The sequence below is a fragment of the Poecilia mexicana genome, unplaced genomic scaffold, assembly GCF_051168715.1.
Source record: "Poecilia mexicana isolate PSO_F unplaced genomic scaffold, ASM5116871v1 scaffold_3, whole genome shotgun sequence".
Taxonomy (NCBI): domain Eukaryota; kingdom Metazoa; phylum Chordata; class Actinopteri; order Cyprinodontiformes; family Poeciliidae; genus Poecilia; species Poecilia mexicana.
Window position 1 is genome coordinate 21,772,755 of NW_028263372.1, and position 25,919 is coordinate 21,798,673.

Sequence of the window (25,919 nt, forward strand, 5' to 3'; positions counted from 1 at the left end):
TTTTTAACACCTGTTCAGATGTATTTTCATTTGGCATCATGTTTTTTGTGTTTGTAAGTGTTTCTGCAGGACTGATAAGTAAAGAGAACCCAAACAGGGACATTAAATCATACTGAGAATCAGAGGAAACTGAGGTTGTTTCTTGATGGAATGTCTCGTTTCTAAGAGGGATGTTTTAACCACCACAAACAAAATCTGTGAACATGAATAATTTAAATGTTTTTAATGCGTAATAATAAGGATATGTATTTAGATTTAATTTATTTTTTAGCTATTGTGGTACATTTTGTTCCGATCATAAACTGTTAATGAAAAGAGTCAAAGCCATAAAATTGGGTGATTTGGACCTCTTATCTGAGCGAACAGAATCAATAGCATAATAAATGTGCACGAACATTTCTATAATTTCAACTTAATGTCAGAGGAATAAGAAATCATCCAAATGCACTTCGGCTGACAGTTCAGCTTGTTTTTGATGCTGGCTTCACCACCGCGCATGCGCGTCCCCAGCCGCTACTACTCTCCATGCACATGCGGACAAATCCCACAACGTGCGGGGCAGAGCAGGGCTCACCGGAGGGAGTGATTAGTTTGTTTTCCAGCTGTCTGCTCTGCTGTTGGCGCTCCTTTTTATTTATATCCACGCATCACCCAGGCTCCGGGCAGCGGCGCCTATTTCGGCTGCACAGCCTCCAGACGGACCGACCGGCCGGCCGGCGGGTGTCCGGAGTCTGAAGCGAGCGATGTCGAAGGAGGAGCCCTGGGTGGCCACAACAACAACAACAACAACAACAGGGCGCGCTGCTGTCCCGCTGCAACGTGTCCCGGCCCATGTCCGCTAACCCGACTCCGCCTGTCTCCGTCCAGTCCCGTCCATTCCAGGCCAGTCCCGCTCAGAGGCGCACCCCGATGGCCGATGAGGATCCCCAGCAGCCGGACACCGGAGCGGGGAGTCTACCTGGCCTGCTCCCCGGGCTGCAGGGTGCTGAGGCCAGCGCTCTGCAGCTCAGGATCAAGAACTCCATCTGGTGAGGTTTTACACCTAACTGTTTGGGCATGCACCATGCTGGACAAGACATCTCATGACTACCTGTAGGTTTTGTTTTAGAGCAACACACGAGATGAGTATAAACTTATCTCTTAATTTTAAGTATAAACTGCAGTAGTCTCTGTGGAAATGGAAATGCAAGTACTTCTGGTGCTCAAGTGAAGATAAAAAGTAGTCATGAAATAGAGAAACAAATAAGTACTCAAGTAAGAGGAGGCTATAAAAATGTTTGGTGGAAGCTGATTACGTCTGCAACTAATGGTTATTTTAATAATCGACCATTCTATCGATTAATTGAAAAAAAATGCGCACATTCTAGAAACTATTCATTTAACTACTTAAGCCGTTTTTATACAGCATTATAAATACATTAAAAGATGCAAACACATAAATTAAGTTCTTTTTTTAAATAAGGAGGTAAACATTTCATTTCCTAAATGTAATAACATAAGAACATTTTTCTTTTTTTAAAGAGTTTGAACCAGGTGAGGGTAAAACTAGACCACTACAGACAAAACGTTTCATCATCTTTCATTCAAAATGTTTATATATCTTTTGCATACTTGTGGCTTTGAGTAAGTTGTTCTTTCAGCAAAAAGCCCATTAACGATTAATCAATTACTAAATTAGTGGTTGATTATTTCAATAATTTATTCATCATTCATTAATCCTTCAGCCTGATAGCTGATCATAATATCTGATAATATTATTTAGCCACTATGAGATCAGACAAAAAATATTAAAGTAAATGCAAACTGTAGCTTTTCAAAGATCAGTGTATGTATTGTACATTGACCTCCATATTGGACAGCAGATTAAGTTGATAGAAAATAACATTAGAACAATTAAAGGTAAGGTAATTTTATCTGTATAGCACATTTTCAGCAACAAGACAAAGTGCTTTACATGACTTAGAGGAAATACAAACAAAATAAAAGAAAAGCAAGAGAAATCAATTACTCCACAATTTATAATATAATGGGAGTTTCTCTGAATAAACTAATAGAAAAGAAAAATAGTTTCTCTGAATTCTAAGTTTGTTCTAATTCCTGAGCGGTTGAGTGAAGTACAAAGTATATAAACCTGTTCTGGGTTGCCAGATAAACATAAGTAGTCCATAATTAAAGTCATTTCCCTCACATGAGTTTGTGTTTGTCAATACAGTTCATTACTGTTGAAATTATAGATAACACTTTAGGAGAAACCTTGTGTCCCAGATATTAAATTTAAGCTCATTTGAACTTAATTCTGCAAACAAAGCTAGATCCACCAATCACCGTCTTCTATTATTTTTACTAATTTTATCTTTTTTATGTTAAAAGAATGTAGGACTAAGTTAGAAAACGTGTTTTGGATTGAATTTGTTGTTTTGAATCAAACAGAAACTGAAAGAGATCATCCCCATGTATTCATCAAAGCATGTGTTTTTAACTTGTATTTTATTTCTATTAAACACGACATGCTGTTGATTTGTGTGTTTCAAAAGACCAAAAATGTTGGGAGTTCTTAGTTTTGATGTATTTATTGAATAGGAAGGAAAAATGCAGATTTCTTAGCATTTGATCGGCCTATCGTCAATCAGAGCTGGTAAAAATGTCTTTATTCTGATCTCTGGTTAACAAAAGCATCTCTAAAGTCCTGATGTATTTGTTCTTCCATTAATCCCTTAATGTTCAAGCAGAATTAATGAAGTTATGTGTTCATCGTTAACGTTCCTCCTCGCTAGCCTTCAAATGTTTAATCATGTTTCAAATGTAAGAGTCCTTATATCAGCATGTTGTCTGTTAACATTAATGTTTTTAAATCTACACTTAGAGTTTTGTGCAAGTAAAAGGTCACGACCCTCCCTTCTGCAGCAAGCTCTTCATGTTTATTAATCAAGTTTGAGCTGCTGTGTTGGAATGAAAGAGTTATGAGTATTCAATTATTATTTAGCTTTGATTTCCAAGAAATAATTGAACAAATCATATTTTGGCCTTTTGATACAGTAAACATCGATCCATATGGTATTAAATTCACTCCATTATTATTACTTATCACATTTGTAAAAGCATGCCTACGTGCGTGCAATGCCAATCAATTTCTTCCAGAGTGTGGGATAAGTTTCATTCACAATCCTCTCTAGTCTTTAGTTATCCTGCTTGATTTCGACCAAACGTTTTTCCTTCCACTCAACTTTCTGTTGTGATCCGTGTTTTTCTGTATAGTTATTTTGGGATTTTCTGTGTTTAGTCCTGTTTCCCTGAGTCTCTGTGTTGTCCTGTCAGCCCTTGATTGTTCCCAGGTGTGTCTCGTTCCCTTGATTACCCCTTGTGTATTTAAGTCCACCTGTTGTCTCTGTCTCTTGTCGGGTCCTCAAAGTCCTGGTTAGCTTAGCTCTCTTTTCAGTCGTTTTTGTAAGTTGCTACCGGTATTTAGCTCTGTGCTAAACTCTCTGCTGTGCCCCCTGTGTTGGACTGTTTGAGCTTTCATCATTAAATTCATCATCATCTGGGTCCCTGCGTTCATCCTCATCACCGCCACAAACCACAACTCATGACACTTTCCATGTTTACAGCCAGATTCTTTACCGGTGACTTGCCCTGTGAATGACTGTCACCAGGAAATCTGGCAACTCAGTAGATTTCTCCATAACTAAGTAGGCCATAACATAACATCCATTTTCAAAAACTCTTTTTATTCTTCTTAATATTAACATTTTCTGAAAAGCTGAATTTTGGGTTTTCACTCATTGTTAGTCATAATTATCAAAAGTAACATAAAATGCTTGAAACAGAAATGTGCGAATAATGAATCTATAAATGATCATCATTGTTTCAAACTCAAACTTGATATCCTAATTTACCGAGATGCTCCTGAATATCACCTCGATTTCACTACTTTTAATGAAGGTTTATAGTTAGTAAACTGCATAGTTGCATTAAAAATAGATATTTTTAACAAGACAGAGGCCCAGTTTCAAGGCGTCAAATTACAAAGTCAAAATTTATGATTAAAATATTTGCTATACAGCTCAGGAAAAAAATAAGAGACCACTTAAAATGATCAGTTTCTATGATTTTTAGTGTTTATAGGTTTATGTTTGAGTAAAATGAACATTGTTCTTTTATTCTATGAACTACTGACATGTTCATGAAATTCCAAGCAAAAATTTAGAATTTATTTGCAGAAAATAACAAAAAGAAGCAGTACTTTCAGCCCTCAAATAATGCAAAGAAAACAAGTTCAAATTAATTTAGAAACAATAATACTAATGTTTTAACTCAGGAAAAGTTCAGAAATCAATAACCAGGAGGTTTTCAATGGGGTTCAGTGCAGTGGGCTCTTAGTTTTTTCCAGAGCTGTATATTACTGACATTTTTATAACAAAATGAAGATAAAGTAGTTGATTGTACTATAAAATAGCACTAAATGCCTAGAAAACACATACTGCCCCTTTAAGATGCACAGCTGTTGAATTCAGCTGGTTTCTCCAATACTGTTGGCTCTGTTTTAAAAACATTATTCCAATAAAACCAATTAAGCTTGACTCAACTGCTTGTTTTCTGCTTGTGCTAAATTACTGAGCTGCGTTAAACCCTAAAATAGAGAAATGCATTTGTTTTGCATCATGTAAGCTATGATGCATACAGTGTTGGTTTTTACTCAGGCCTCTGCTCTGACCTTTTATTTCTGAATGAAACCAAGGAGCCATGAAATGCCGAAAGGCTGAGTGACCAGAACCAGTTCAGAGTTCAACCGTCTGCAGAAACGTCACTTATGTGGTGTCGATGTCGTAGACGTTTTCTGCTCTCAAAAGGCTGAAGCTCACAGAGGTCAGAGTTCATTTTCTGTTGTAGCTGCATGGCTGCTGTTTTTCTCATTCATTCCTCACAGAATGAACTGCAGCTGTTGCATCAGTTCTTTATTTCTGCAGCTGAACCGTTGCTAAACATTGCATCAGGTGTCATTCAGCCTACCTGCCAGCTCTACCTCACAAAGAGCTTAATGACGGGCTTTCAGCAGCAGGAAATCCTCGGCCCCCTGGTAACAGCGAATTAAAGAGAGCCGCTCATGTCACGGCTTAGAACCTCTCCTGATTCTGACCCGCCCAGCACCGCCGAGTGAGAGACGCTACCCATCGCCCCCTTCAGAGTCAACAACTGTCTGACTCACCTGAACATGAGAGATGCATCTCATTTAAAAACGAATAAAGGATTTAAAAATACTTTTTATGATTCTGCATTTTGACTTGACCTGTTGTATTTATTATTATACATTCTATGAAGGTATAATGAAGTATTTTAAATCAGAGAGCTTTCTTATTACAAAGATAATATAACAAATGAAGAAAATGTTATATATATATATATATATATATAATTTTATTTATATGTAACAGATTTTTTTTTCTCTTTATCATAATTAACAAAGAAAATAATTGATCATTATAAATTATATATATATATATATATATATATATATATATACACACACACTGCTCAAAAAAATAAAGGGAACACTCAAATAACACATCCTAGATCTGAATGAATGAAATATTCTCATTGAATACTTTATTCTGTACAAAGTTGAATGTGCTGACAACAAAATCACACAAAAATCATCAATGGAAATCAAATTTATTAACCAATGGAGGTCTGGATTTGGAGCCACACACAAAATTAAAGTGAAATGTTCCCTTTATTTTTTTGAGCAGTATATATATATATATATATATATAAATAATTTTATTTATACATAACAGAATTTTTTTTCTCTTTATCATAAAGAAAATAATTGATAATTATAAATTCTAGATTAAAAAAAAAAATATTCCCTTCTCACCCTCTGTGGGTGGTCTCTCTTTCATCCTCTGAACTCGGGTCCTCTACCAGAGGCCTGGGAGCTTGAGGGTTCTGCGCAGTATCTTGGCTGTGCCTAGAACTGCACATTTCTGGACTGAGATGTCTGATGTTGTTCCTGGGATCTGTTTGAGCCACTGCTCCAGTTTGGGGGTGACTGCCCCGAGGGCCCCGATGACCACAGGCACCACTGTGGTCTTCACCTTCCAGGCCTTCTCCAGTTCCTCTCTGAGGCCCTGGTATTTCTCCAGTTTCTCATGCTCCTTTTTCCTGATGTTGTGGTCACTTGGTATTGCTACATCCACCACAACGGCTTTCCTCTGTTCTTTATCCACCACCACAATGTCCGGTTGGTTCGCCATTACCATCTTGTCTGTCTGGATCTGGAAGTCCCACAGGATCTTAGCTCGGTCATTCTCCACCACATTTGGGGGTGTTCCCCATTTTGACCTCGGGGCTTCCAGTCCATATTCGGCACAGATGTTCCTGTACACTATGCCCACCACTTGGTTATGTCGTTCCATGTATGCTTTCCCTGCCAGCATCTTGCACCCTGCTGTTATGTGCTGGACTGTCTCAGAGGCCTCCTTGCACAACCTACACCTTGGGTCTTGTCTGGTGTGGTAGATCTGAGCCTCTATTGCTCTGGTGTTTAGTGCCTGTTCCTGGGCGGCCAGGATGAGGGCCTCTGTGCTGTCCTTGAGTCCAGCTTTCTCCAGCCATTGGTAGGATTTCCTGATATCAGCCACTTCAGTTATTTGTCGGTGGTACATCCCATGTAGGGGCTTGTCTTCCCATGATGGTTCCTCCAGCACCTCGTCCTCTGTTCCCCATTGTCTGAGACATTCGCTGAGCACATCGTCCATTGAGGCTTTGTCCTTGATGTATTTATGGATCTTGGATGTTTCATCCTGGACAGTGGCTCTCACACTCACTAGTCCTCTGCCTCCTTCCTTACGGCTTGTGTACAGTCTCAGGGTGCTGGATTTGGGGTGGAACCCTCCATGCATGGTTAGTAGCTTCCGAGTCTTAACGTCCGTGGCCTTTATCTCTTCCATTGGCCAGCTAATTATTCCGGCAGGGTATCTGATTACTGGTAAGGCATAGCTGTTTATTGCACGGATCTTGTTCTTGCCATTGAGCTGGCTTCTCAGGACTTGCCTTATTCGTTGGAGGTATTTGGCTGTGGCTCCTTTCCTTGTGACCTCATCGATGTTGCCATTTGCTTGCTGTATTCCCAGGTACTTGTAGCTGTGCTCTATGTCTGCTATTGTTCCCTCTGGGAGTGAGACCCCTTCTGTGTGGATGACCTTCCCTCTCTTTGTAACCATCCGGCCACACTTCTCTAGTCCGAATGACATCCCAATGTCAGTGCTGTAGATCCTGGTGGTGTGGATCAGTGAGTCGATGTCTCGCTCGTTCTTGGCGTACAGCTTGATGTCATCCATGTAGAGGAGGTGACTGATTGTGGCCCCATTCTTAAGTCGGTATCCGTAGCCAGTCTTGTTGATGATTTGGCTAAGGGGGTTCAGGCCTATGCAGAACAGCAGTGGGGACAGAGCATCTCCTTGGTATATGCCACATTTGATGGACAAAAAGGTAAGGGTAACAACAAGAAAGAAAGCAAAAGTACTACACAATTTAAACTAGGTCTAAAATTAGTTCTTGATTAGTAATGAATACTAATTTATAAACTAGTAGGACTTTCTCTGTCTCCATGTTTGATTCTTGTTCTGGGTTGTTATTGATAAGTATAAACTAAATATTGGTTTTTATAAGAATGAGAATAAATAGTGAATGATTTATAAACAAATAGGGGTTTCTCTGGATCTTAAGTTAGTTTTGGATTCGTGAAATATAAAACTAAACGTTGGTTCTGGTTGTTCTGGGTTCAGTTCTGGATCTAAAATATAAAGCTAAACGTTGGTTCTGGTTGTTCTGGGTTCAGTTCTGGATCTAAAATATAAAGCTAAATGTTGGCTCTCCTTGTTGGATTCTTGTTCTGGGTTGCTAAGCAACCCAGACTTCATAAACTAAGAGTTTCTCTGGGTCTTGCTCTGATATTAAAGGTAAAAAGCTAAATGTTGGTTCAGAGTAATAAGTGCATGTTACTCCAGAACCGGACACATACTTTCTACTATTGTCCACAGGATATTTTCCTTTAAAGCTTTAGATTATCAAGATGTTTCATGGTAAATGTTTGTTTTTTATCTGACCTTGTAGCTCTCACTTTGATGTAATTTATGCCCATTTAATGTCAGACTATTCCTCCTCTGTTCTCTAATTAGATTGAAGCACCGTGTTTTGTTTTTGAGATCTTGTAGCATGCTCCATGTAATCAGTGTAGGCTTGATTAGTGAAGCTGAGCTCAGATTGAATGAATTTAATCACAATTATTTAATGATTTAGTACTAGTAAAAACTAGTTTTACTGTTGTACGGCTGAAGCTACGTTTAATTAGACAGACAGCATGTGATTTTCTCAGCAACGGTGAGTGAATTTCCTGATTGATGGAGCGTCTCCCGTCTCAGAAACGTGTTTGTTTCGACGAGTGGCTCCTGTAGTGGACGACCTGAGAGATGCTGCAGGGAGGGTCGTCACATACCAAACATTCCTCTGCTTTATAAATAAATACTGTTTAGGAACAAGCGCTCATGTTACACCAGCTTCATGCTAATTAATATTTTGTGTCTGTTTTACAGCAAAACTGTCCAGTCAAAAGTGGAAAACATCCTGGTGAGTCCATGAAGTTCAACTAAAATCTTTTGGTTAATCTGATGTTTGTGGAACTAAAGATAATCATGATGTTCAACTTTTCTTTTTTACTTTTCCAATGATGAGGCGATCGTTTTCATTTGTTGGGAGTTTTCTGTTTGATCCTCAGCTGTCCCTGTTGGTCTCTCAGAAAGACTTTTATCTATTCCTCACAGAGGTTTCAACTAAATAAATATTATTTCAGTCATTTATGTTTCACATTGTAGCTTCTTACAGGTTCTTTTATTATGAAAATCCAGGACAGTACCTCCTGCTGGAAAGGAATTTATAAACATGAGTTACTACATCCAACCAACCAACCATCCATCCAACCGTCCATCCATCCAACTGTCCATCCAACCATCCATCCATCCATCCAACCGCCCATCCATCCATCCAACCGCCCATCCATCCATCCATCCAACCAACTGTCCATCCATCCATCTGTCCATCCATCCAACCATCCAACCACCTACCCACCCATCCATCAATCATCCATCCATCCATCCAACCATCCAACCGCCCATCCATCCATCCATCCATCCATCCAACCACCTACCCACCCATCCATCAATCATCCATCCATCCATCCATCCATCCATCCATCCATCCATCCATCCATCCAACCACCTACCCACCCATCCATCAATCATCCATCCATCCATCCATCCATCCATCCACCTGTCCACCCATCCACCCACCCACCCATCAATCATCCACCCACCCACCCACCCATCCATCCATCCATCCAACAACCAACCATCCAACCACCCACCCATCCATCCAACCACCTACCCACCCATCCATCAATCATCCATCCATCCATCCATCCATCCATCCATCCATCCATCCAACCACCTACCCATCCATCCATCAATCATCCAACCATCCAACCACCCACCCATCCATCCAACCACCTACCCACCCATCCATCAATCATCCATCCATCCATCCATCCATCCATCCATCCAACCACCTACCCATCCATCCATCAATCATCCATCCATCCACCCACCCATCTATCCATCATCCACCCATCCATCCATCAGTTAATTTTTCCATCATACTGAACCAACAGCATCCATTAATTTATTTTACAAAAAACCTAGAAAAATTGTTGAATTTTTAAAACAAAAGTAAAAGGTAACTCATTTGATAAATGGCCGTCAGTCAAATTCTGATAAACCAATAAGAAAACGATCAGCATTAATATTGATTAGAACTGAGACTTCACTCTAATTAACAGGTCACATTATGTCACTTTAGCTACACAAGTACAAACTCTGACACCTCTAAATTTACACCTGATGTGCGACCTTAATTATTTTTGTTTCATTGTGTGGAAGCTGCAGACAACCTTTGACCTTAACCCCGGGGGTGAACTCAGAGGATCAGTGGAGCTGTGCTGGGAGATGTGTTAACAGCAGAAGACTTTGGTTCAGTCTGCAGACCGTCCTGCCCCACAGGAGCCGGCCTGTCTGTCCGTCCGTCTGTCCGCAGCGTCTTACTAAACTGAGTGTGTGCGCAGTGTTGTGTTGCACACACAGCAGATACATGAATCCCTCAGAGCTCACTCAGCTGCTGTCACCACTGTCTGCCAAACCCAAGACTCTGAAACATTTAACCTCTTATTAAGATGTAGGCACAATATAACCACATGACAATGCAGCAAGACTTGCAGAGACGGTACTAGATAAACCTCAGACAGATCGCCATCCGTCACAGGTCAACACTCCCTGGAGCACACACATCAGAAACATCTTTAGCTTAGCTAAGGTTTTAATTTGAGTGTCAATTATTAATAATAATAATAATAATAATAATGCTGAGTCACTTCATAACACCTGTGTGTCAGAAACTAACGGCAGGTCAAGCTGAACACCAGCGTAGTGAAAAATGGTGGCTGTCGTATCCTGCTGCGGCGGCCATCTTTTATCCTCATTTCAGCGAAGTTCGTTAGAGTTGATGGGAAAAAACCTGTTAGAGGCTCTGAAAGAGGAGGTTCACTTTATTAGTACGGCGAATATAAAACCAGAGGTACTAGCGAATTGTTTTTGTGTTAGAATGGCCTAGTCAAAGTTTGGATCCGGAGGGTTCCAAAGTACCATGATACTTTACTTTGTGTTAGTCTGTCATATAAAATACCAGTGAAGTTTTTGGTTATAAGTGAAAATTTTCAATTACTGATTTAACTCCAGGTGAAATTATGAATTTCGGTGTTGTTGTTGAACAGGGGTGTACAAACTTTTTGTCACAGGGGCCAAATCGTCAATCGTCAATACTGAAATAAAACAAAGCAATAAAGCCCTCCAATTTTTTGATGTTGTTGTTGTTGTTATTCATCACAGATGCAAAACATAAACAGGATTTTGAACATTTGCATTTAATTTTGAAATTATTTTGGGCTCAGCTGAACAAATTTATTCTCAGATATAAAAACAGGATTTGGGTCAGTTTCCTTTAAAATGTTTAAAGTGTTGAGGCGAGTTCAATAAATTAAATAAAAGCTGATTTAGATGCAGCAAAGTTTTCTTGTCAGTAAAAGTCCTTGGATGAAAATGTTTCTACTTGTTCTACAAGCTTAGTTGTAAAAATAATACTTTGTGTTGTACTTAAGATTCACCCCGATTAAAAATATCTACTTTTACCCTCTTTTTTTTACGTCTGCAGCAAGATGTGGAGAAGTTCTCAGACATTGAAAAACTCTACCTCTACCTCAAGTTGCCTACTGGTCCCAGCAGCAGCGCAGAGAAAAGGTAAAACTTCACAGGGCGATAAATCGACTGTTTTAACTAATCAAATTTTTGGTTTTTCCAAGATTACATTTTTGGAAAATCAGGATTTTTTCCCCACCATTCGGTGATGTCAGGGCGTGAAGATGGCGGCCATCTTGACGAGCTTGTTTTACAGCTTCTACTTGTCTGAACTTTAAATTCAGAATATTAGAGCCAGGTTACGATTTTCTTTTAAATTGCAAGAGAAAAGTCACAATATGCAAGAAAAATATATGACATTTGGGTCGAAATAACACAAGAATAAAGTCACAATATTTAGGAGAGTAAAGTAATAATTTTATATGTTAAAATTAAAAACTAAAATGAGAAATTTTAAGACTCTTGTGAAGTCATACTTTGGTACAAGTTTTACAGATATTCAATATTTGAACACATTCAGATTGTTATCAGTAGCAGGATTTTTAAACAACTGTTCAAACAATTGTATCTATTTTGAAGAAAGAACCACTTGAAATGAGATAACCTTTTTTCCATATAAAACAACTTGTTTTCTCGTAATTTTGAGACATTTTTCCGATAAAAATGTGACGTTTTTCTGCTAATTTTAGCTTAATGTAGCCTGACTCTAACACTCTCTAATTTCCTTTTAAGAAAATCAGATCTGGTATGAAAAAAAAATCAGAGATTTTACTTTAAGCCATGTCTCCCAGCCCTGACCTCGCCTGGATGATAAACATCTGAGAAATAACAAATATTCATGATCAAACCACAGAATATGTTTGTGATAAACTGTTTGAGGAGGTTTTAGTGTTGCTGAATCAGTTTCTGTGCAGTCAGTGACTCGGCTCTTTTCTCAGTGACCAGAGCGCCCTGTCGTCCAGCCGCACTCAGCAGATGCACGCGTTCGGCTGGATCCGCGACCATCTGGAGGAATACCCGGAGACCTCGCTTCCCAAGCAGGAGGTCTACGATGAGTACAAGTACGGGCAAAACTCTGCTGCAGAAATCCACCTATTTTAGCCACAAATTCAGAGTTTCACTTTTAGCATACAGCCACTAAATCAGACATTTTTCAGAAATTGCTTTTGTTTTTAGTTTTTCTTTGTGCGAACACCTTACAGTGTTTGTGCCGCGTCCTGCCCTACATTACTGCAGGCTAAAGTGTCGGTATAAATAGATGCAGCAGGCATGAGAATCACAGAGCAGCATGTGTTGGTAATATTAGAATGGAAAATCTGAGACAGCCATTGAAAAGCTCTGACACTCTTATATAACTTTTTTTTTTTTTATCTATTTAACTCCACCAGAACAAAAATACAGCAGCTTCCAGAAACATTGGCGCCTTTGGGACCGGCTACTAAAAAAAGACCAAAAACATGCAGCAGGCTTAGTGTTTGTTTGATGCCTACAAGGTTTGTCTAAGTGAACGGGAACTACAGCTGATAATCAATCAATAATCAACCAGGGCAGAGGTTTTGGTGAACTTTACATGCTCATTTTGGGACCTGAATTGACTCATATGACCTGATGGATCTGTAATGTCAACTGGTGAAGGTTGTTTCTGCACAATCTGGAAAAGTCTGGGATTTGATTCAGCATTGTTGGGGCAGTTGTCAAAACCAAAAATGAGTTTCTAAAAATTATTTGCAATTCCAGACATTAATTCCTGTCCCATCTCTCCAAAAACCACAAATCTTGCCAAGTATTTCTGGTCTGGTTTGTAGTGCAAATATTTTAGTAAGTATAGACAAAATGTCTTCCTTCCGTCCGTCCGTACGTACGTATGGACGTATGTACCAATATTCTTTTTTGTTTCCTTCCCGTCAGACCACCTATCATCCCTCTCTTACTTTAAATGTGTCAAAAAGTTATAGTGAAGTTCTGCTTACGGATCACAAAACACTATAGTCTATTAATTATTCATAAAGTGCTGAAATTCAGTGCATTGCAAAAATATTCACACTGTTTTCATACCCGTACCAATGTCTCCACATTTTATCACATTACAACCTTAAACTTAACTGTATTTTATTGGCATTTTTGTGTGATACACCAACACAAATACATTTATTTTTTTTAATGGAAGGAAAATTATCGACTTTCATTTTATTCAAATAAAATTCTGAAAATTGAGTTCAGTTTCAGGCTGTCTCTCAGTCAGCTGAAGTTTAGAGGCTGTGTGTTTTGTTTTTGTTGCCAATCCTTTCAAAATAACTTCAGTTAAATTTTATGAAGGGCAACAATTTTGGGTTTTGGGTTTGTTCATAACATAAAAAACACACAGAGTTTTAAACTTAAGACAGAGAAAGGTAAGAAGCATGTGTTGCTGTGGAAATTTGATGTAAAAGACATTTTTTTTAAAAAGAGTAAAAACTATTAAAAACCTGCATTTGTTATTAGAGCTACACTTAAAAACATTAGTTGATTCTATATCGTCTGTTTAAGCAAAGATATTAATTAAGTAAAGTTCAAGAGCCACTTGTGGCTCTGGAGCCTAAAATTATATTGATGTGACAAAAAGCAAAAGTCAGTGAGATAAAAATGCCTTTGAAAGGCATTTCACAGTAAAAGGCCGAGCCGAGGCGTCATGTGACCGCTCTCTCACGCTTTGCTGTTACTTTACACTGATTTATTTTCTCTCTTGTACATTTCAGGAGCTTCTGTGACAATCTCAACTATCATCCACTGAGTGCCGCAGACTTTGGAAAGATGATGAAAAACGTCTTCCCGAACATGAAGGCGCGTCGGCTCGGCATGAGAGGGAAATCTAAATATCCTTTACCGGAATGGACCGTACTGTACCGGTCTGGCCCATGTCTGTCTGCTTGTGTGTGTGTGTGTGTGTGTGTGTGTGTGTGTGTGTGTGTGTGTGTGTGTGTGTGTGAGTGTCTGGTCTCAGACCATCTGCTGCAGCAGTTCATAAGCTCTCTAAATATAGATGTGAAATGAAATGAAGCCCCCTTCCACCTCAAAGGCAGCAGCAGAATACAGAGACCCTCGGGGGGCGTCTCTGTGATCTTGACCTTTATGCGTAGCCGAGCCTGTTGAGCTCGTGACGTCAAGCTGCTGTTTGGTTTGTGTTTGTGACCTTCACTGAGGTTAATGTCATTATCTCAGAGGAAGGTGGGGTCAGATATCTCCAATTTTGTCAAGTGGTTAAAAAAGACGTCTTGGTCAGCTGAAGGGAGACTGATTTTTAGATAAAAGCTTCAGAAGAACTGTTTTTTATTAACATTAAGTCGAATTAAAAAGCCAAAACAGACTCTAGTCTTACTGTGTAAGATTTTTTTTTCTGCATATTTCACTAACAATGCAGTTTAAAGAACTTAAAACATAATAAATAAAAATGAAACATTACAATTCAGTGGTAAAATAAAGCAAAGTAATAAAACTAGATGTTCAGTCAGTGTGCCAGTTATTAAACAATGGCAGTTCTAAACAAATTGGTATCTATTTTAAACGAAATCAATGTTTCAGCATTTTTGCAGTTTTCTAGAAGATTGAAGAAAATCTTCTAGAAAACTGTTCAGAGGATCTTCAGCATGTTTGGTCAGCTGGTTTTACTGATGTACACTGGCTGGTGGAAAAGACAAGAGTTTTGTTGTTGACTTATCGTCCAGAAACCACTTCCTGCATTCTTGTTGGTTGTGCAGGAGGCTCTACTTCAAAGATGTAGGGTTGTATAATTGAACATTTGTTTCCAGCCATTTTCACGTGAGCATAATTGTTGAGTTGGTGGTGTGGCCAGCAGCAGCTTATTTGGATTTAAAGAGGCTCTACATTGCAAAAATACAAAATCTTACCAAGTAATTCTGGTCTAGTTTCCAGCACAAATATCTTAGCAAACTTGAAATAAGACAAAACTAACTTACAAGTAACTTTTAGCAAGATATAGAGACTTGTTTTAAGTAAATAATTCCTTAATATTGATGAAAATGTACAAGTTCCATGGCAGATTATTTAACTTATAACAAGACATTTTCCCCATGTTTTATGTTAATTAATCTGCCAACAATAGAGCAATATTAAGGAATTATTTACTTAAAACAAGCCTCTATATTGAGCTGAAAAGTTACTTTTAAGTTAGTTTTGTCTTATTTCAAGTGTAACAAGATGTTTGCACTGGAAACTAGACCAAAATTACTTGGTAATATTTTTGTGTTTTTGCAGTGTAAGCAGCTTGTTATGAAAGAAGCTCATTATAGAATAAAATCTCATTATTTAGGAATGCTTTTGTGTATAAAAAAATACATAAAAAAGAAGTAATGAACATGTGTTGTTTAGCCCATAGACCATTCCTAACCTGTTTAAATACTTCCTAAAATGTTTTGGCCTTAACACGGACTTACATATTGCTACAGTGGACTAAGAAAGAGGCCGTTCGTCCACATGCCGTCTTTACCCACTTTGGACCTCCATAAATCAGCAGATGCAGTAAGCAAACCGGACTTTTTAAAAACATTTTTTAGCGCTGCTGGAGAACCTTTTGTTAATCTGTTCTTGCCTGTGTCACTCCATCCGTCGATCAGCTCCAGTGTGACGCCCTGGAGTCGTCGTGCCATGTGAGCGGCATCAAGGAGGAGGTGCGGTTTGCAGCCTGTGATCTTGTGTGTGAGTGGGCCCAGAAGGTTCTGAAGCGCCAGTTTGATGCCGTGGAAGACCTGGCCCGCTTTCTGATCGACAGCCATTACATCAGCAACAAGTCTCTGGCAGCTCTCACGCTAATGACCGGCGCAGCAGCAGCAGGTGAGCAAGCTAACGCTGCCGAAAGGTGGGGGAGACATCTAGTGGCAGCTACGCGTTACTGCATTCTCTATGGAGGACCAAAACTGAAATTTGTATTTGTATTTTTTGTTTTTCCTTAAGCATGTGTTTTCGTCAAGAAATTAAAATATTTTCTTTTGCCTTTTCCTTACAAGTACGTTTTTGTAAAAAAAAAAAAAAATTAAAAAAATTGCATATATTTTCTTTTTCGTTTTCCTTAAACATGCATTTTGTCAAGATATGTATATATTTTGTTTTGTCTTTTCCTTATACATGCGTTTGTTCTTTTGTCATTGCCTTGTCTCCTTTTTTAGTGTGCATCGCTATAAATTTGATTCATTTTGTCAAATTAATTTTTGACTTGAAATATTTTTTAGTAAAATGATCAAATGTTTTTTAGAGTGCACTTATTTGAGAGGACATTTATTTGAGAAACGTTTTGGGAAAAACATTACTTTTAGGAGTACTTTTACTACATTGTACTTTTACTATGGAGTATCGGCATTGCACTCAAGTAAAATTCCTGGATACTCCATCCACTGTGAGTAACTTCAATTAATGAAAAACAAACTGTTTTAACCAAAAAAATACCAGACACACACCGGAAGTTTTTGTTAAAGTTTGTTAAGTTTCACAATGAAAGAAATTGATTTGGTGAAATATTTATTTTGCCAGATTTGGTTATTTATGTAAGTTATTTTCATTGTGGTCTTACTAGATACCAAAATTTCCACATAGTTTTATATTTTGGTCCTTCTGGTTATGTATTTTTTAACTATAGATTGATGTTTTGATCATTGACTTTTTGCTAAATACTTTTTTTTTTTACTATTACTTGAGTAATTTCTTACTTTTTACTTTTTCTTGAGTAAAAATAAATTGAAGCAGTGCTATAATCTTATTTGTGTACAGTTTTGGGGTACTCTACCAATAACATTGTTATTGCAGTGTATCTTTAAGTCCCTCTGTTTGTCTCCAGAGGTCAAACCTCAACAGACCGTCTCAGCCTTTGCACCCACAGCCGAGGCTCAGCCTTTCCAGCCTCAAGGCAAAATGTTTTCGTCGCCGTCCGTAGACGCAAAGCAGCAGCTGCAGAGGAAGATCCAGAGGAAGCAGCAGGAGCAGAAGATGCTGTCTCCTGTTCTGGGAGAGGAACAGGCGAAGCGGATGCTGGACAGCGTGACTTGTGGCAGCCCCAGCCCTCCCTCTCCGCAGCCGACCATCGGCATCGTGGTGGCAGCTGTGCCGAGTCCCATCACAGTAAGAAATGAGGATTATGTCTTTTAATTTTTCTCCCTGCTTCGACGGGGGTGAAATTACCGTAGTAACCCAAGAATGGCTGGAAAGCACAACGTCTCCCCTTTCAGAAACCATTGGAGTTTTTAAGATAGCGCAAAGTGTGGCGGAATTACGGTACTGCAACTTTGGCTGGATCCAGGCCGATCCGTTCAGTCTGGAATGGTTCATCTTAGGGCTGAAACGATTCCTCCAATGATACGAGTACCTCGATTATTAAAATTCCTCAAGGAAAATGTATCTGCCTCGAAGCTTCGTTAATTTATGTATCATTATTTAGCGCACCGTGTTCCGCCCGGGTCGTTATTTGTGGTGGGCAGCGCTCTCACTTCCTCCTATGAGTTGTTGCTAAGCGCTAGCAGCATTGAATTGTCCGGCGTTTTAGCAGGTTTGGGGGACAAATAAGCATTGTTACATAGTGTGGCGCGATTATCGGAGTACGAAAGGTTTTCTGCTGTCAGAACCGCGTCGTCACCGTGAGAGAGGGAGAGATACTCGATTAATCTTAAAAATATTCAATAGAGTACTCGATTACTAAAATATTTTTTTGCTACAGCCCTGGTTCATCCGATTAATCGCTTCAGCCCTAACTGTGTTTCTAATTGTTTTTGTGTTTAGGTGCAGAAGAGCGGGCAGCTGATGTCACCGAGTCCTGTGGCAGCAGTTGAGAGCAAAGTTCTGCCGATCAACTTCCAGATGGTTTCCCAGCCGGTTCAGGTAGTGAAGCAGAGCCCCAAGCCTGCCCAGAATAACCTGGCCAGTCCAGTGGGGGAGCGCCCAGTTCGCCAGCGCTACGCTCAGATCCTGCCCAAGCCCTCTGCCACCTCCGGCATCGCCATGCGCTCGCCCTCCACCATGATCATCGCCAACAGCCCCATTAAGACGGTGATGACCACATGTCAGGTCAGCCCTGTCAGCCTGGTCAAGATGACCGCCATTTCTCTGGCGCCTACCAGCGGGGAGACGACATCCCTCACAAACACCACGCTGCGGTCGGCGTCTGCAGGCGTCTCTTCTGCAGACGCCAGCTCCAAACAGAACGCACGGAGCGCTTCCGCTGTGGCCGTCCTGGCCCCGATAACTGGGGCAGACACTCAGAGCATGGATGTGGAAATGGAAGTTGAAGCAATACATATGAACAGCCAAATGCAAAATCCCAGTAGCCAAGCTTTGACCCAGGAGGGAGCAGCAAGCAGAGCTGGAGGTGCAGTTCAGAGAGCGGCTAGTGTGCCCATCCCTCACTCCAAAGGCTTCCTGGGTCTGGAGGAAACATCGGCCAACACTAGCAGCGGAAACTCCTCATCTTCGGTCAAAAGTAGCAGTAATACTGCCAATAAAGCCGGCTCTTTACTCTTAACCTCTCCTAATCTGAACACCAGCACTCTTTCTTTAGCAAACACCAGCAGACTATCGTCCTGCGGAGAATCCGCCCAAGCAGAAGACGGGTTCTTATCAACAAAGAGCTTCAGGAAACGCTCGGGCCTCACTTCAGACCTCTCCCCAGTTAAACGGGTTTTTATGCCCCAGCAGCCAGCAGAGGGCACAGGTTATCTCCAAGGCCACAGTAACTCAGGTAGACCAGAGAGTGCACCAGCCTCCAGGGAGCTGGAGATGAAAATGAGCAGCGTCTTCTCCTCTCAGGTCCATGTACAAAGTTCTTCCTCTCTCTTCGACTCTGTTGCCAAAACACAAAGCTCAATGCAGAGGAAAAACACTCCCAGTGTTATGGAAACCGGTGACACCTTGATGCAGGAGCAGCGGGGGCACGCGGTGGGTAACATGCACGGCATACCAGCTAACCCCGGCTACCAGAATCATGCAGGCATGACTTCAAACTCAGCTTATCAGTGCAGTTCTGCTGCAAACTCCCTTCAATTTGTGAATCAAGCAGCTTCTAATCAGCTCCCCATGCAGGAGCACATGGATTACTTCTCCTTCGATGATGATGTGACGCAGGACAGCATCGTGGAGGAGCTGGTCCAGATGGAGGAGCAGATGAAACTGAAACGGCTGCAAGAGCTAGGAAGCTGCGGCCCGCTGCAGGGCCACGCCATCCTGACGCCCAACAGTGTTGCATCCGCCAGCCAGAGGATGAGTGGCTTCTACCAGGCCCCCAGCAGCCTCATCCACACCTCCACTCCCACCTCGGAGGTGATGGGTGGAGCCCAGGCCCTGACCAGAGACAGCCCCTTCTCCCGGATCGCCTCCACCACCCCGGTGGACAGCGCCCTGGGCAGCAGCCGCCACACCCCCATCGGGACGCCTCACTCCAACTGCAGCAGCACCGTCCCTCCCAGTCCGGTGGAGTGCAGGAACCCGTTCGCGTTCACGCCCATCAACTCCAGCGTGACGTGTTTCCACGACAGCAGCCCGGTCTCCAGCAGCCCCGTCAAGCCCATGCAGCGGCCCACGGCGACCCACCCCGACAAGGCCAGGCTGGAGTGGATGAGCAGCAGCTACAGTAGCAGTGGCGGTGGCGGCGGCTCAAACAAATCAAACAGCGGGATGGGAATCCTCACCGGCTACAGAGGCCTGACAGACGAGCCGTTTCAGAAACCCCACGCCTTCGCCGTTCCCCATGCACGCCACCATGACGGCCACTGTGGCCGCCTGACCCCCATCTCCCCGGTGCAGCAGCAGGTCGCCAGCATGAGCAGGCAGGAGGGCTTCGCCGTGCCGGCACCTCTGGATAACAAAACCACCTGCACAACGTTTCGCTGTCGCAGCGTGAGCCCAGCCGTCCATCAGAGGAACCTCAGCACTCTTCCCAACGTCCCGCGCTCGGTGGTGTCCCCCTTCAACTCTCCCGTGACGCCCGAGGTGCTGAGCATCTTCGCCAACAGCGAGGCAAACCTCGGGGTCAGCAGCTTGGCTCAGAGGAGCCGCTCCGTGCCACTGAACATCATGATGCAAACCGAAGTGCAGCAGTGCAGCAGCATCAGTAGCATCCTTCTGAGCAAGCTGGAAGGGGACCACGATGACGCGCTGCGCGGTTTGGGCGTGCATGGCGTTCCCTCCGCCTACACTGCTCGGATGAACCTGACCCAGATGCTGGAGTCCAACTCCAGCCGCCTCTGCGGTGATGACACCCTGAGCCTCATGGCGTCTGAGTCCGGCGGCAGCTCACAGCAGCCAGGCTACCTCATGGAAAACACTGTTAACAAACAAACGAGTCTCTTAGCGCGCAACAGCCAAACTCAGCCAGCCTCTGCAGAGCAGCAGCAGGCTCAGTCTGCAATGCTAGCTTTGAGCTCACAGCAGCAGCAGCATCTGGACTTCAGGAACACGCAGCAGCAGCATCTCCTGACAGGGCCGCTCATGGAGCAGGTGTCGGAGCTCGCTGCCGGCGGAGCAGACTTCCCCTGTGAGATCAGGATGGCATCAGAGCTCTCTGGCAGCATCAACGACCTGAACTCACTGGACACAAACCTGCTGTTTGACCCCAGCCAGCAGCAGAGCCGGTTCCACAGCGCCGCAGCCGAGGAGCTGAATGACCAGCTGTTCCAGCAAATCAGCAACGCGCCACACTCAGGCGGACTGGACTGGCTGGAGAGCAAAGATCACCCCACTGTTGGGCTGATGGGCTGAGAAATTAGACTTTTTCCATTTAAAACTGATGTAGCTGTGTGTTTTTTAATGTATCTATCAGGTATTTACACCGTAACTCTAATGTACTAACAAAGGACACACTGGAGGTTTGTCCGGTTCAAGTGCCAGGCTGAACTGATATAATGCTGCAACACTAAAACGTCCCTTTAATTATACAATAAAAAAAAAACACCTCCTGTTTTATCAAAAGCAACTCCAGCAAGCAGACAGAGGAAAAAGATAAACACCAGCCTAAACTCACTGTTATATATTTCTCTAAATATATAGGTACATCATGGTATTTAACATTTAACAAACTACATCAATGTTTAAAAAAACATAATATAAATGAAACTATAATCTATTCTTAACTATTAATATATATTACCACAGATCCGTGTGTCTTTGACTTTAATGTAGGAATAAAACTCAACAGTTTACTTAGATATTAATAAAAACTAACCTGTGTGAAAGTGTTCACCTGTGCTGCATCAACATCTAATAATCTCAAGTTTCAAGACACACAAATTAAAATTTTTACATAAACACACAAAAATTAATTTCTTCTGACATATTTTCTCATTATCTGCTTGATAACAAATTAAACATACTTAAAGGAACAAAGTATTCAGATTGTAAAGGGTCAGGAACGCAGTTTAATACATTTTTGTTTTAGCTAAAGTATACAGTGTATAAATGTGTTTGTGGTTCTATTTACCACAAAGTTTAGATGAATACAAAAACCTGGTTAAGAATGCAAAATAACTGACATTTTTCTATTTTTAGATTATTTTTAGACTATAAAGATAAAAAGGATCCATCTAAACCAGCTGTCTGTGCTTCCAGGTACATACTATTTTACACAAACATGACATTTTGATCCAAACTCATCCATGTAACTCTGATCTTATATACAAATATATTTATTAGAATGTTTTATCTATCTAATCATATACAAATATAACCAGCCACATTTATTTTCAACCCTGGTGAAGAAATGAATAAATCACACAGAAATATTATAAAAAAATCCAGCACTTACTTTGAGTAGAAATTTAAAAATCCAGTGTTTAGAAATAATTACACCTACAAAATCACCACTGGTGCAAATGTTGAAATGAATGTAGCTGAAGCTTTTTTTATTTATTCTTTATTTATGTCTACTATTAATTTATTTATATCTGTCTCAGAGGTTTCTTTCCTTTAGCCGCTGGTGCATAATGATGCATATTTATTATCTGTATGTCCTTCTTTAAAAAAGCGATTCAAACAGGACGGGAGACCAATAACTCTGCCACTGTTGATCCAGTTAAATGCAGTTATTCCCTAACTATGACTATTTACGTTATTTTCCTCTAAGAGACCATGCTACCGCAATAAAAGAATAAATTATTGAGTTTTTCTTTACAAAATGTGTGTAAAAGTTATCTTTACAGAACCTTAAAAGGAAGGGAAAAATATTCCTAAAGATTTTCAAGCTTTAAAAACATTTTCAATGTTTGTTTTATGCTTTTATTTAATAGAAACATTGTCGATCTGGGCAGATTTAGTGCTGATAATTCCCTTAAAACTACACGATTTATGCAATTTCAATCAAAAAGATGTTTTGAGATATTTAATTTTCTCAAAAATAGCTTTAAATAAAATATGTCTCACCAGCAGGGTCCTTTTCAACCACTAAATAAAAGAAAATGTTTATAATAAAACCACTTTACTAACAAAACCCATTGAATGGGTGACTCTTGCACTGTTTTTATTAATAATGAACATGAAAAGCAATTGTAATCTCTTTTGTTTTTTTTTGTTGTTTTTTTTTTCAAGTTTCCCGCTTCTCTCTTGTGGCTTTATGAATATTTATCTTAAACCACTGCATGCTAGAAACGAATTACCTGGATTTTATTTCGTAAATCGAGCCAGGTGCTGTAAAATCCCTGCTGTGTTTAAACTAGCAGGTGCTGTAAAATCCTTGCTGTGTTTAAACTGGGAGGACAATTAAACGGAGGGTCAGACTGAGACGTGGTGAAGAAAGCTTCACCTTTACGTCAACAGAAACTCTCACAGAGGAATAAAGACAGAATACGGTTTAATCCTCATTAATATGTAACGTCAGACTCGATGCTTGTCGTAACGAAAGTGGTGCTTTTATTTTATTGGCTGGGCTGTGTAATAAACCTGTGGCTACAGCGCTGACAATCTGTTGTGCTTTACAATAAAAACAAGAATAATCACTGTGTTCAGGCTGCCATGTGGAGCTCCTCTTCCTACCCAGCGCAGCCTCACGCTAAACTAAAGACGCACCTGAGGGTCTCTGGTTCCTGAGCCTTATGTCCATGCCAAAGATGTCTCCTCCAGAAACTTGCACTGTGCAGTGAGTGTAATGTTAAATAGTGCTGTGTGCTAGCAGTTAAAAGCCATGTGACTGCACTTTGAAGGTACGACGAGAAGCAGAAACCTTGTGACGTTTACAGCACTGGAAAGACGTTTGTCTCTAAAATTTAGTAATTTCTCTGTTTACTGTCTTTGATGCTTTTGTTTAAGCAGCAGGAACATGTTTTATATAGGAAAACTGATCCTAGAGGCGACGTATTGATCTACTGTTTGTAATTTTTATGGTGTTTTTCTGATCTGACGCTGTACTGCTGTGTTTTTGTACAGACTGGAAGTGTGGTCAGTTCTGGCTGCTTTACTGCTATTTATTTACGCCGGGTTGTTTGTACAGAAGAACTAGACGTGTAATCTTGCATAATCACAGTAACTCAACTGGTGTTTGATATTATCAACATATACTACCACAATAAGGTACATCTCTTCTTGTTTTATTGAATTTTCTTTTAGAGGCATCCTGGCTCCTTAGGCTCAGGATGGAGCTCCAAAAACGTTTGCACTTGTTTCTGTGGAAGTGGCACTATGTGTAATGGTTATCTGCTCAAAGAATAATGTCTGGATACATTAAAAATTCAGTCAGCTGAACCTTGCTGATTATATTTGACTGCTAAAAAGCAGACTTTATATTTGTTGTGTGCATTTTTCCCCCCCTGGTTTCCTTTGTTTTACTGTGTGTTCGTTAGCACTAATGTTTCACTAAGACTTTACCCTTCCTCTTGTAAGTGGTGCCGAAATGTAGAGCTTCTCTCCACTGTAATCATTTTGCTGTGATGTATTTTTTGTTTTTTGTATTTTAGACATTGCTTTTATGAGAGGAAGTGCTTGTTGATGCATTTTTTTTAAAAACACTTTTTAAAAGTAATAAACATTTTTAAGTACAAGAGTCTGCCGGGTTTTTATATCCGCATGAAGGAAGATGAAGCAGGAGGTTTACCTCAGCAAGATCCGGTATGAGAAAATACAAATGTTTTAGGCACATGAAAACAGTACGGAACAGGATTAGGGCCACTTGAAAGAAAGAAGAAAAATTACTTTTTTCTCAGAATTCTGAGATCAAAGTCAGAATTTTGAGATTAATGTCAGAATTTTGAGAAAAAGAATTCTGAGAAAAAGTCAGAATTCTGAAAAAAAGTCAGAATTCTGAGAGTCAAAATTCTGACATTAATCTCAGAATTCTGAGATCCAAGTCATTATTCTGAGATTAAAGTCAGATTTCTTTTCCAGTGGCCCTAATCTTCTTCTGTGAAAGATGCATGTCTCGATGAGAAATATTGCAAGATGTCTGAGTTTCCATAGCAACAAATGTCCTCTCTGTATAGTGCCAAGTGAGAATATTTTCTTGTAATGATTATGAATAGTTTTTCACACTTTCTAAATGTCACACTTTCCTTTCAACTTCCAGCACCTGATCAGGCTCAGGAGGTTTTAAGTTAACAAAAGAGGAGACTCTACATGCAGGTCCTTATTTCCCCAATTACTGTAATACTTTAAAGATTATATGTGAAATGAGTAATGTTACAGATCTGATTTTTAGTCTGATTTTTATTAATCTAAGGCCAAATGAAGAGGGACCATCACATTCTTTAAGTCACTTAAATCTAGCATAACTATTTTGGTGTGGAAAGGAAGCTAAACTCAAACATAAGCTACTGTGTCCATAAATAGGAGATAAATAATTTTAAATTGGATATTTAGTTGAACGTATAGAAAATATGCAAGATAATACATTCTGACTAACATAAAATAGCATTTCAGCACCAAGAAAATGACACCCAAACAAAGACAGCATCTTGAGAGTTGTATTAAACATCATGTTTCCTTCTCTTAGTGAAACACGGTGGTGGCAGCAGCATGTTGTGGGAATGCTTCCTTCTTTCTGCTGTTTTCCTCAGCATAAAAGTGGAGACTGATTGGACTAACCCATGCATGCAGTCAGTGGACTTAGATCAAATTGTATTCATGTGTTGCAAAGCTCCAGTCAAAGAGAAAATAAAAATCTAGTTTGTAGCAAAATAATAAAATCTGATGTTCACAGATGTTCTCTATCCGGTCTGACTGAGACTGAGATGTTTTCCAAAGAAGAAACAAAAAACATTCAGACTTCAGAGCTGCTGTCTGTCCCAAAAGACCTTCAGATGAAGCAGGAGAAGAGTCTATAAATTGCAGACTCTGGGGAAGTTGTTAGAGGCTGGAAACCACCTGAGACTGGTTTGGATTGGTTCAGCTACTAGCAAAACGATTAAACATAAAGCCAGTGGATTATTGAGATCAAAGCATGCTGTGTTTACATGTCAGAATGTCCTAGTCAAAGTCCTAAATACCTGCATAATAGATCACTTCTGATCATAAACTTTCAGGCAGTTTAAGAAAAGCTGTAAGTTTCTTCTGAAAGTCTCTAGTTTATGAAATGTTTGTTTGTTTAATAACTTAAATACAACTCCTTCTTTCCTACATCAAAAATCTAGATTTAAAAAATTATTCTGGGTACAGATTTTTATACCCACTTCA

General features: G+C 40.3%; 1 protein-coding gene across 1 annotated transcript; it reads left to right on the forward strand.

Moving 5' to 3' along the window:
* The first annotated feature begins 575 nt into the window (after positions 1–575).
* Positions 576–24,292, forward strand: LOC106913993 (DNA-binding protein RFX7-like). Its single transcript, XM_014980476.2, has 9 exons — positions 576–1,028; positions 8,592–8,625; positions 11,314–11,399; positions 12,236–12,358; positions 14,033–14,149; positions 15,728–15,812; positions 15,908–16,124; positions 17,122–17,402; positions 18,057–24,292. Exons 1-9 carry the CDS (start codon positions 832–834, stop codon positions 21,024–21,026), a joined length of 4,110 nt encoding a protein of 1,369 aa, XP_014835962.2. The 5' UTR covers positions 576–831; the 3' UTR covers positions 21,027–24,292.
* The last annotated feature ends 1,627 nt before the right edge of the window (positions 24,293–25,919 follow it).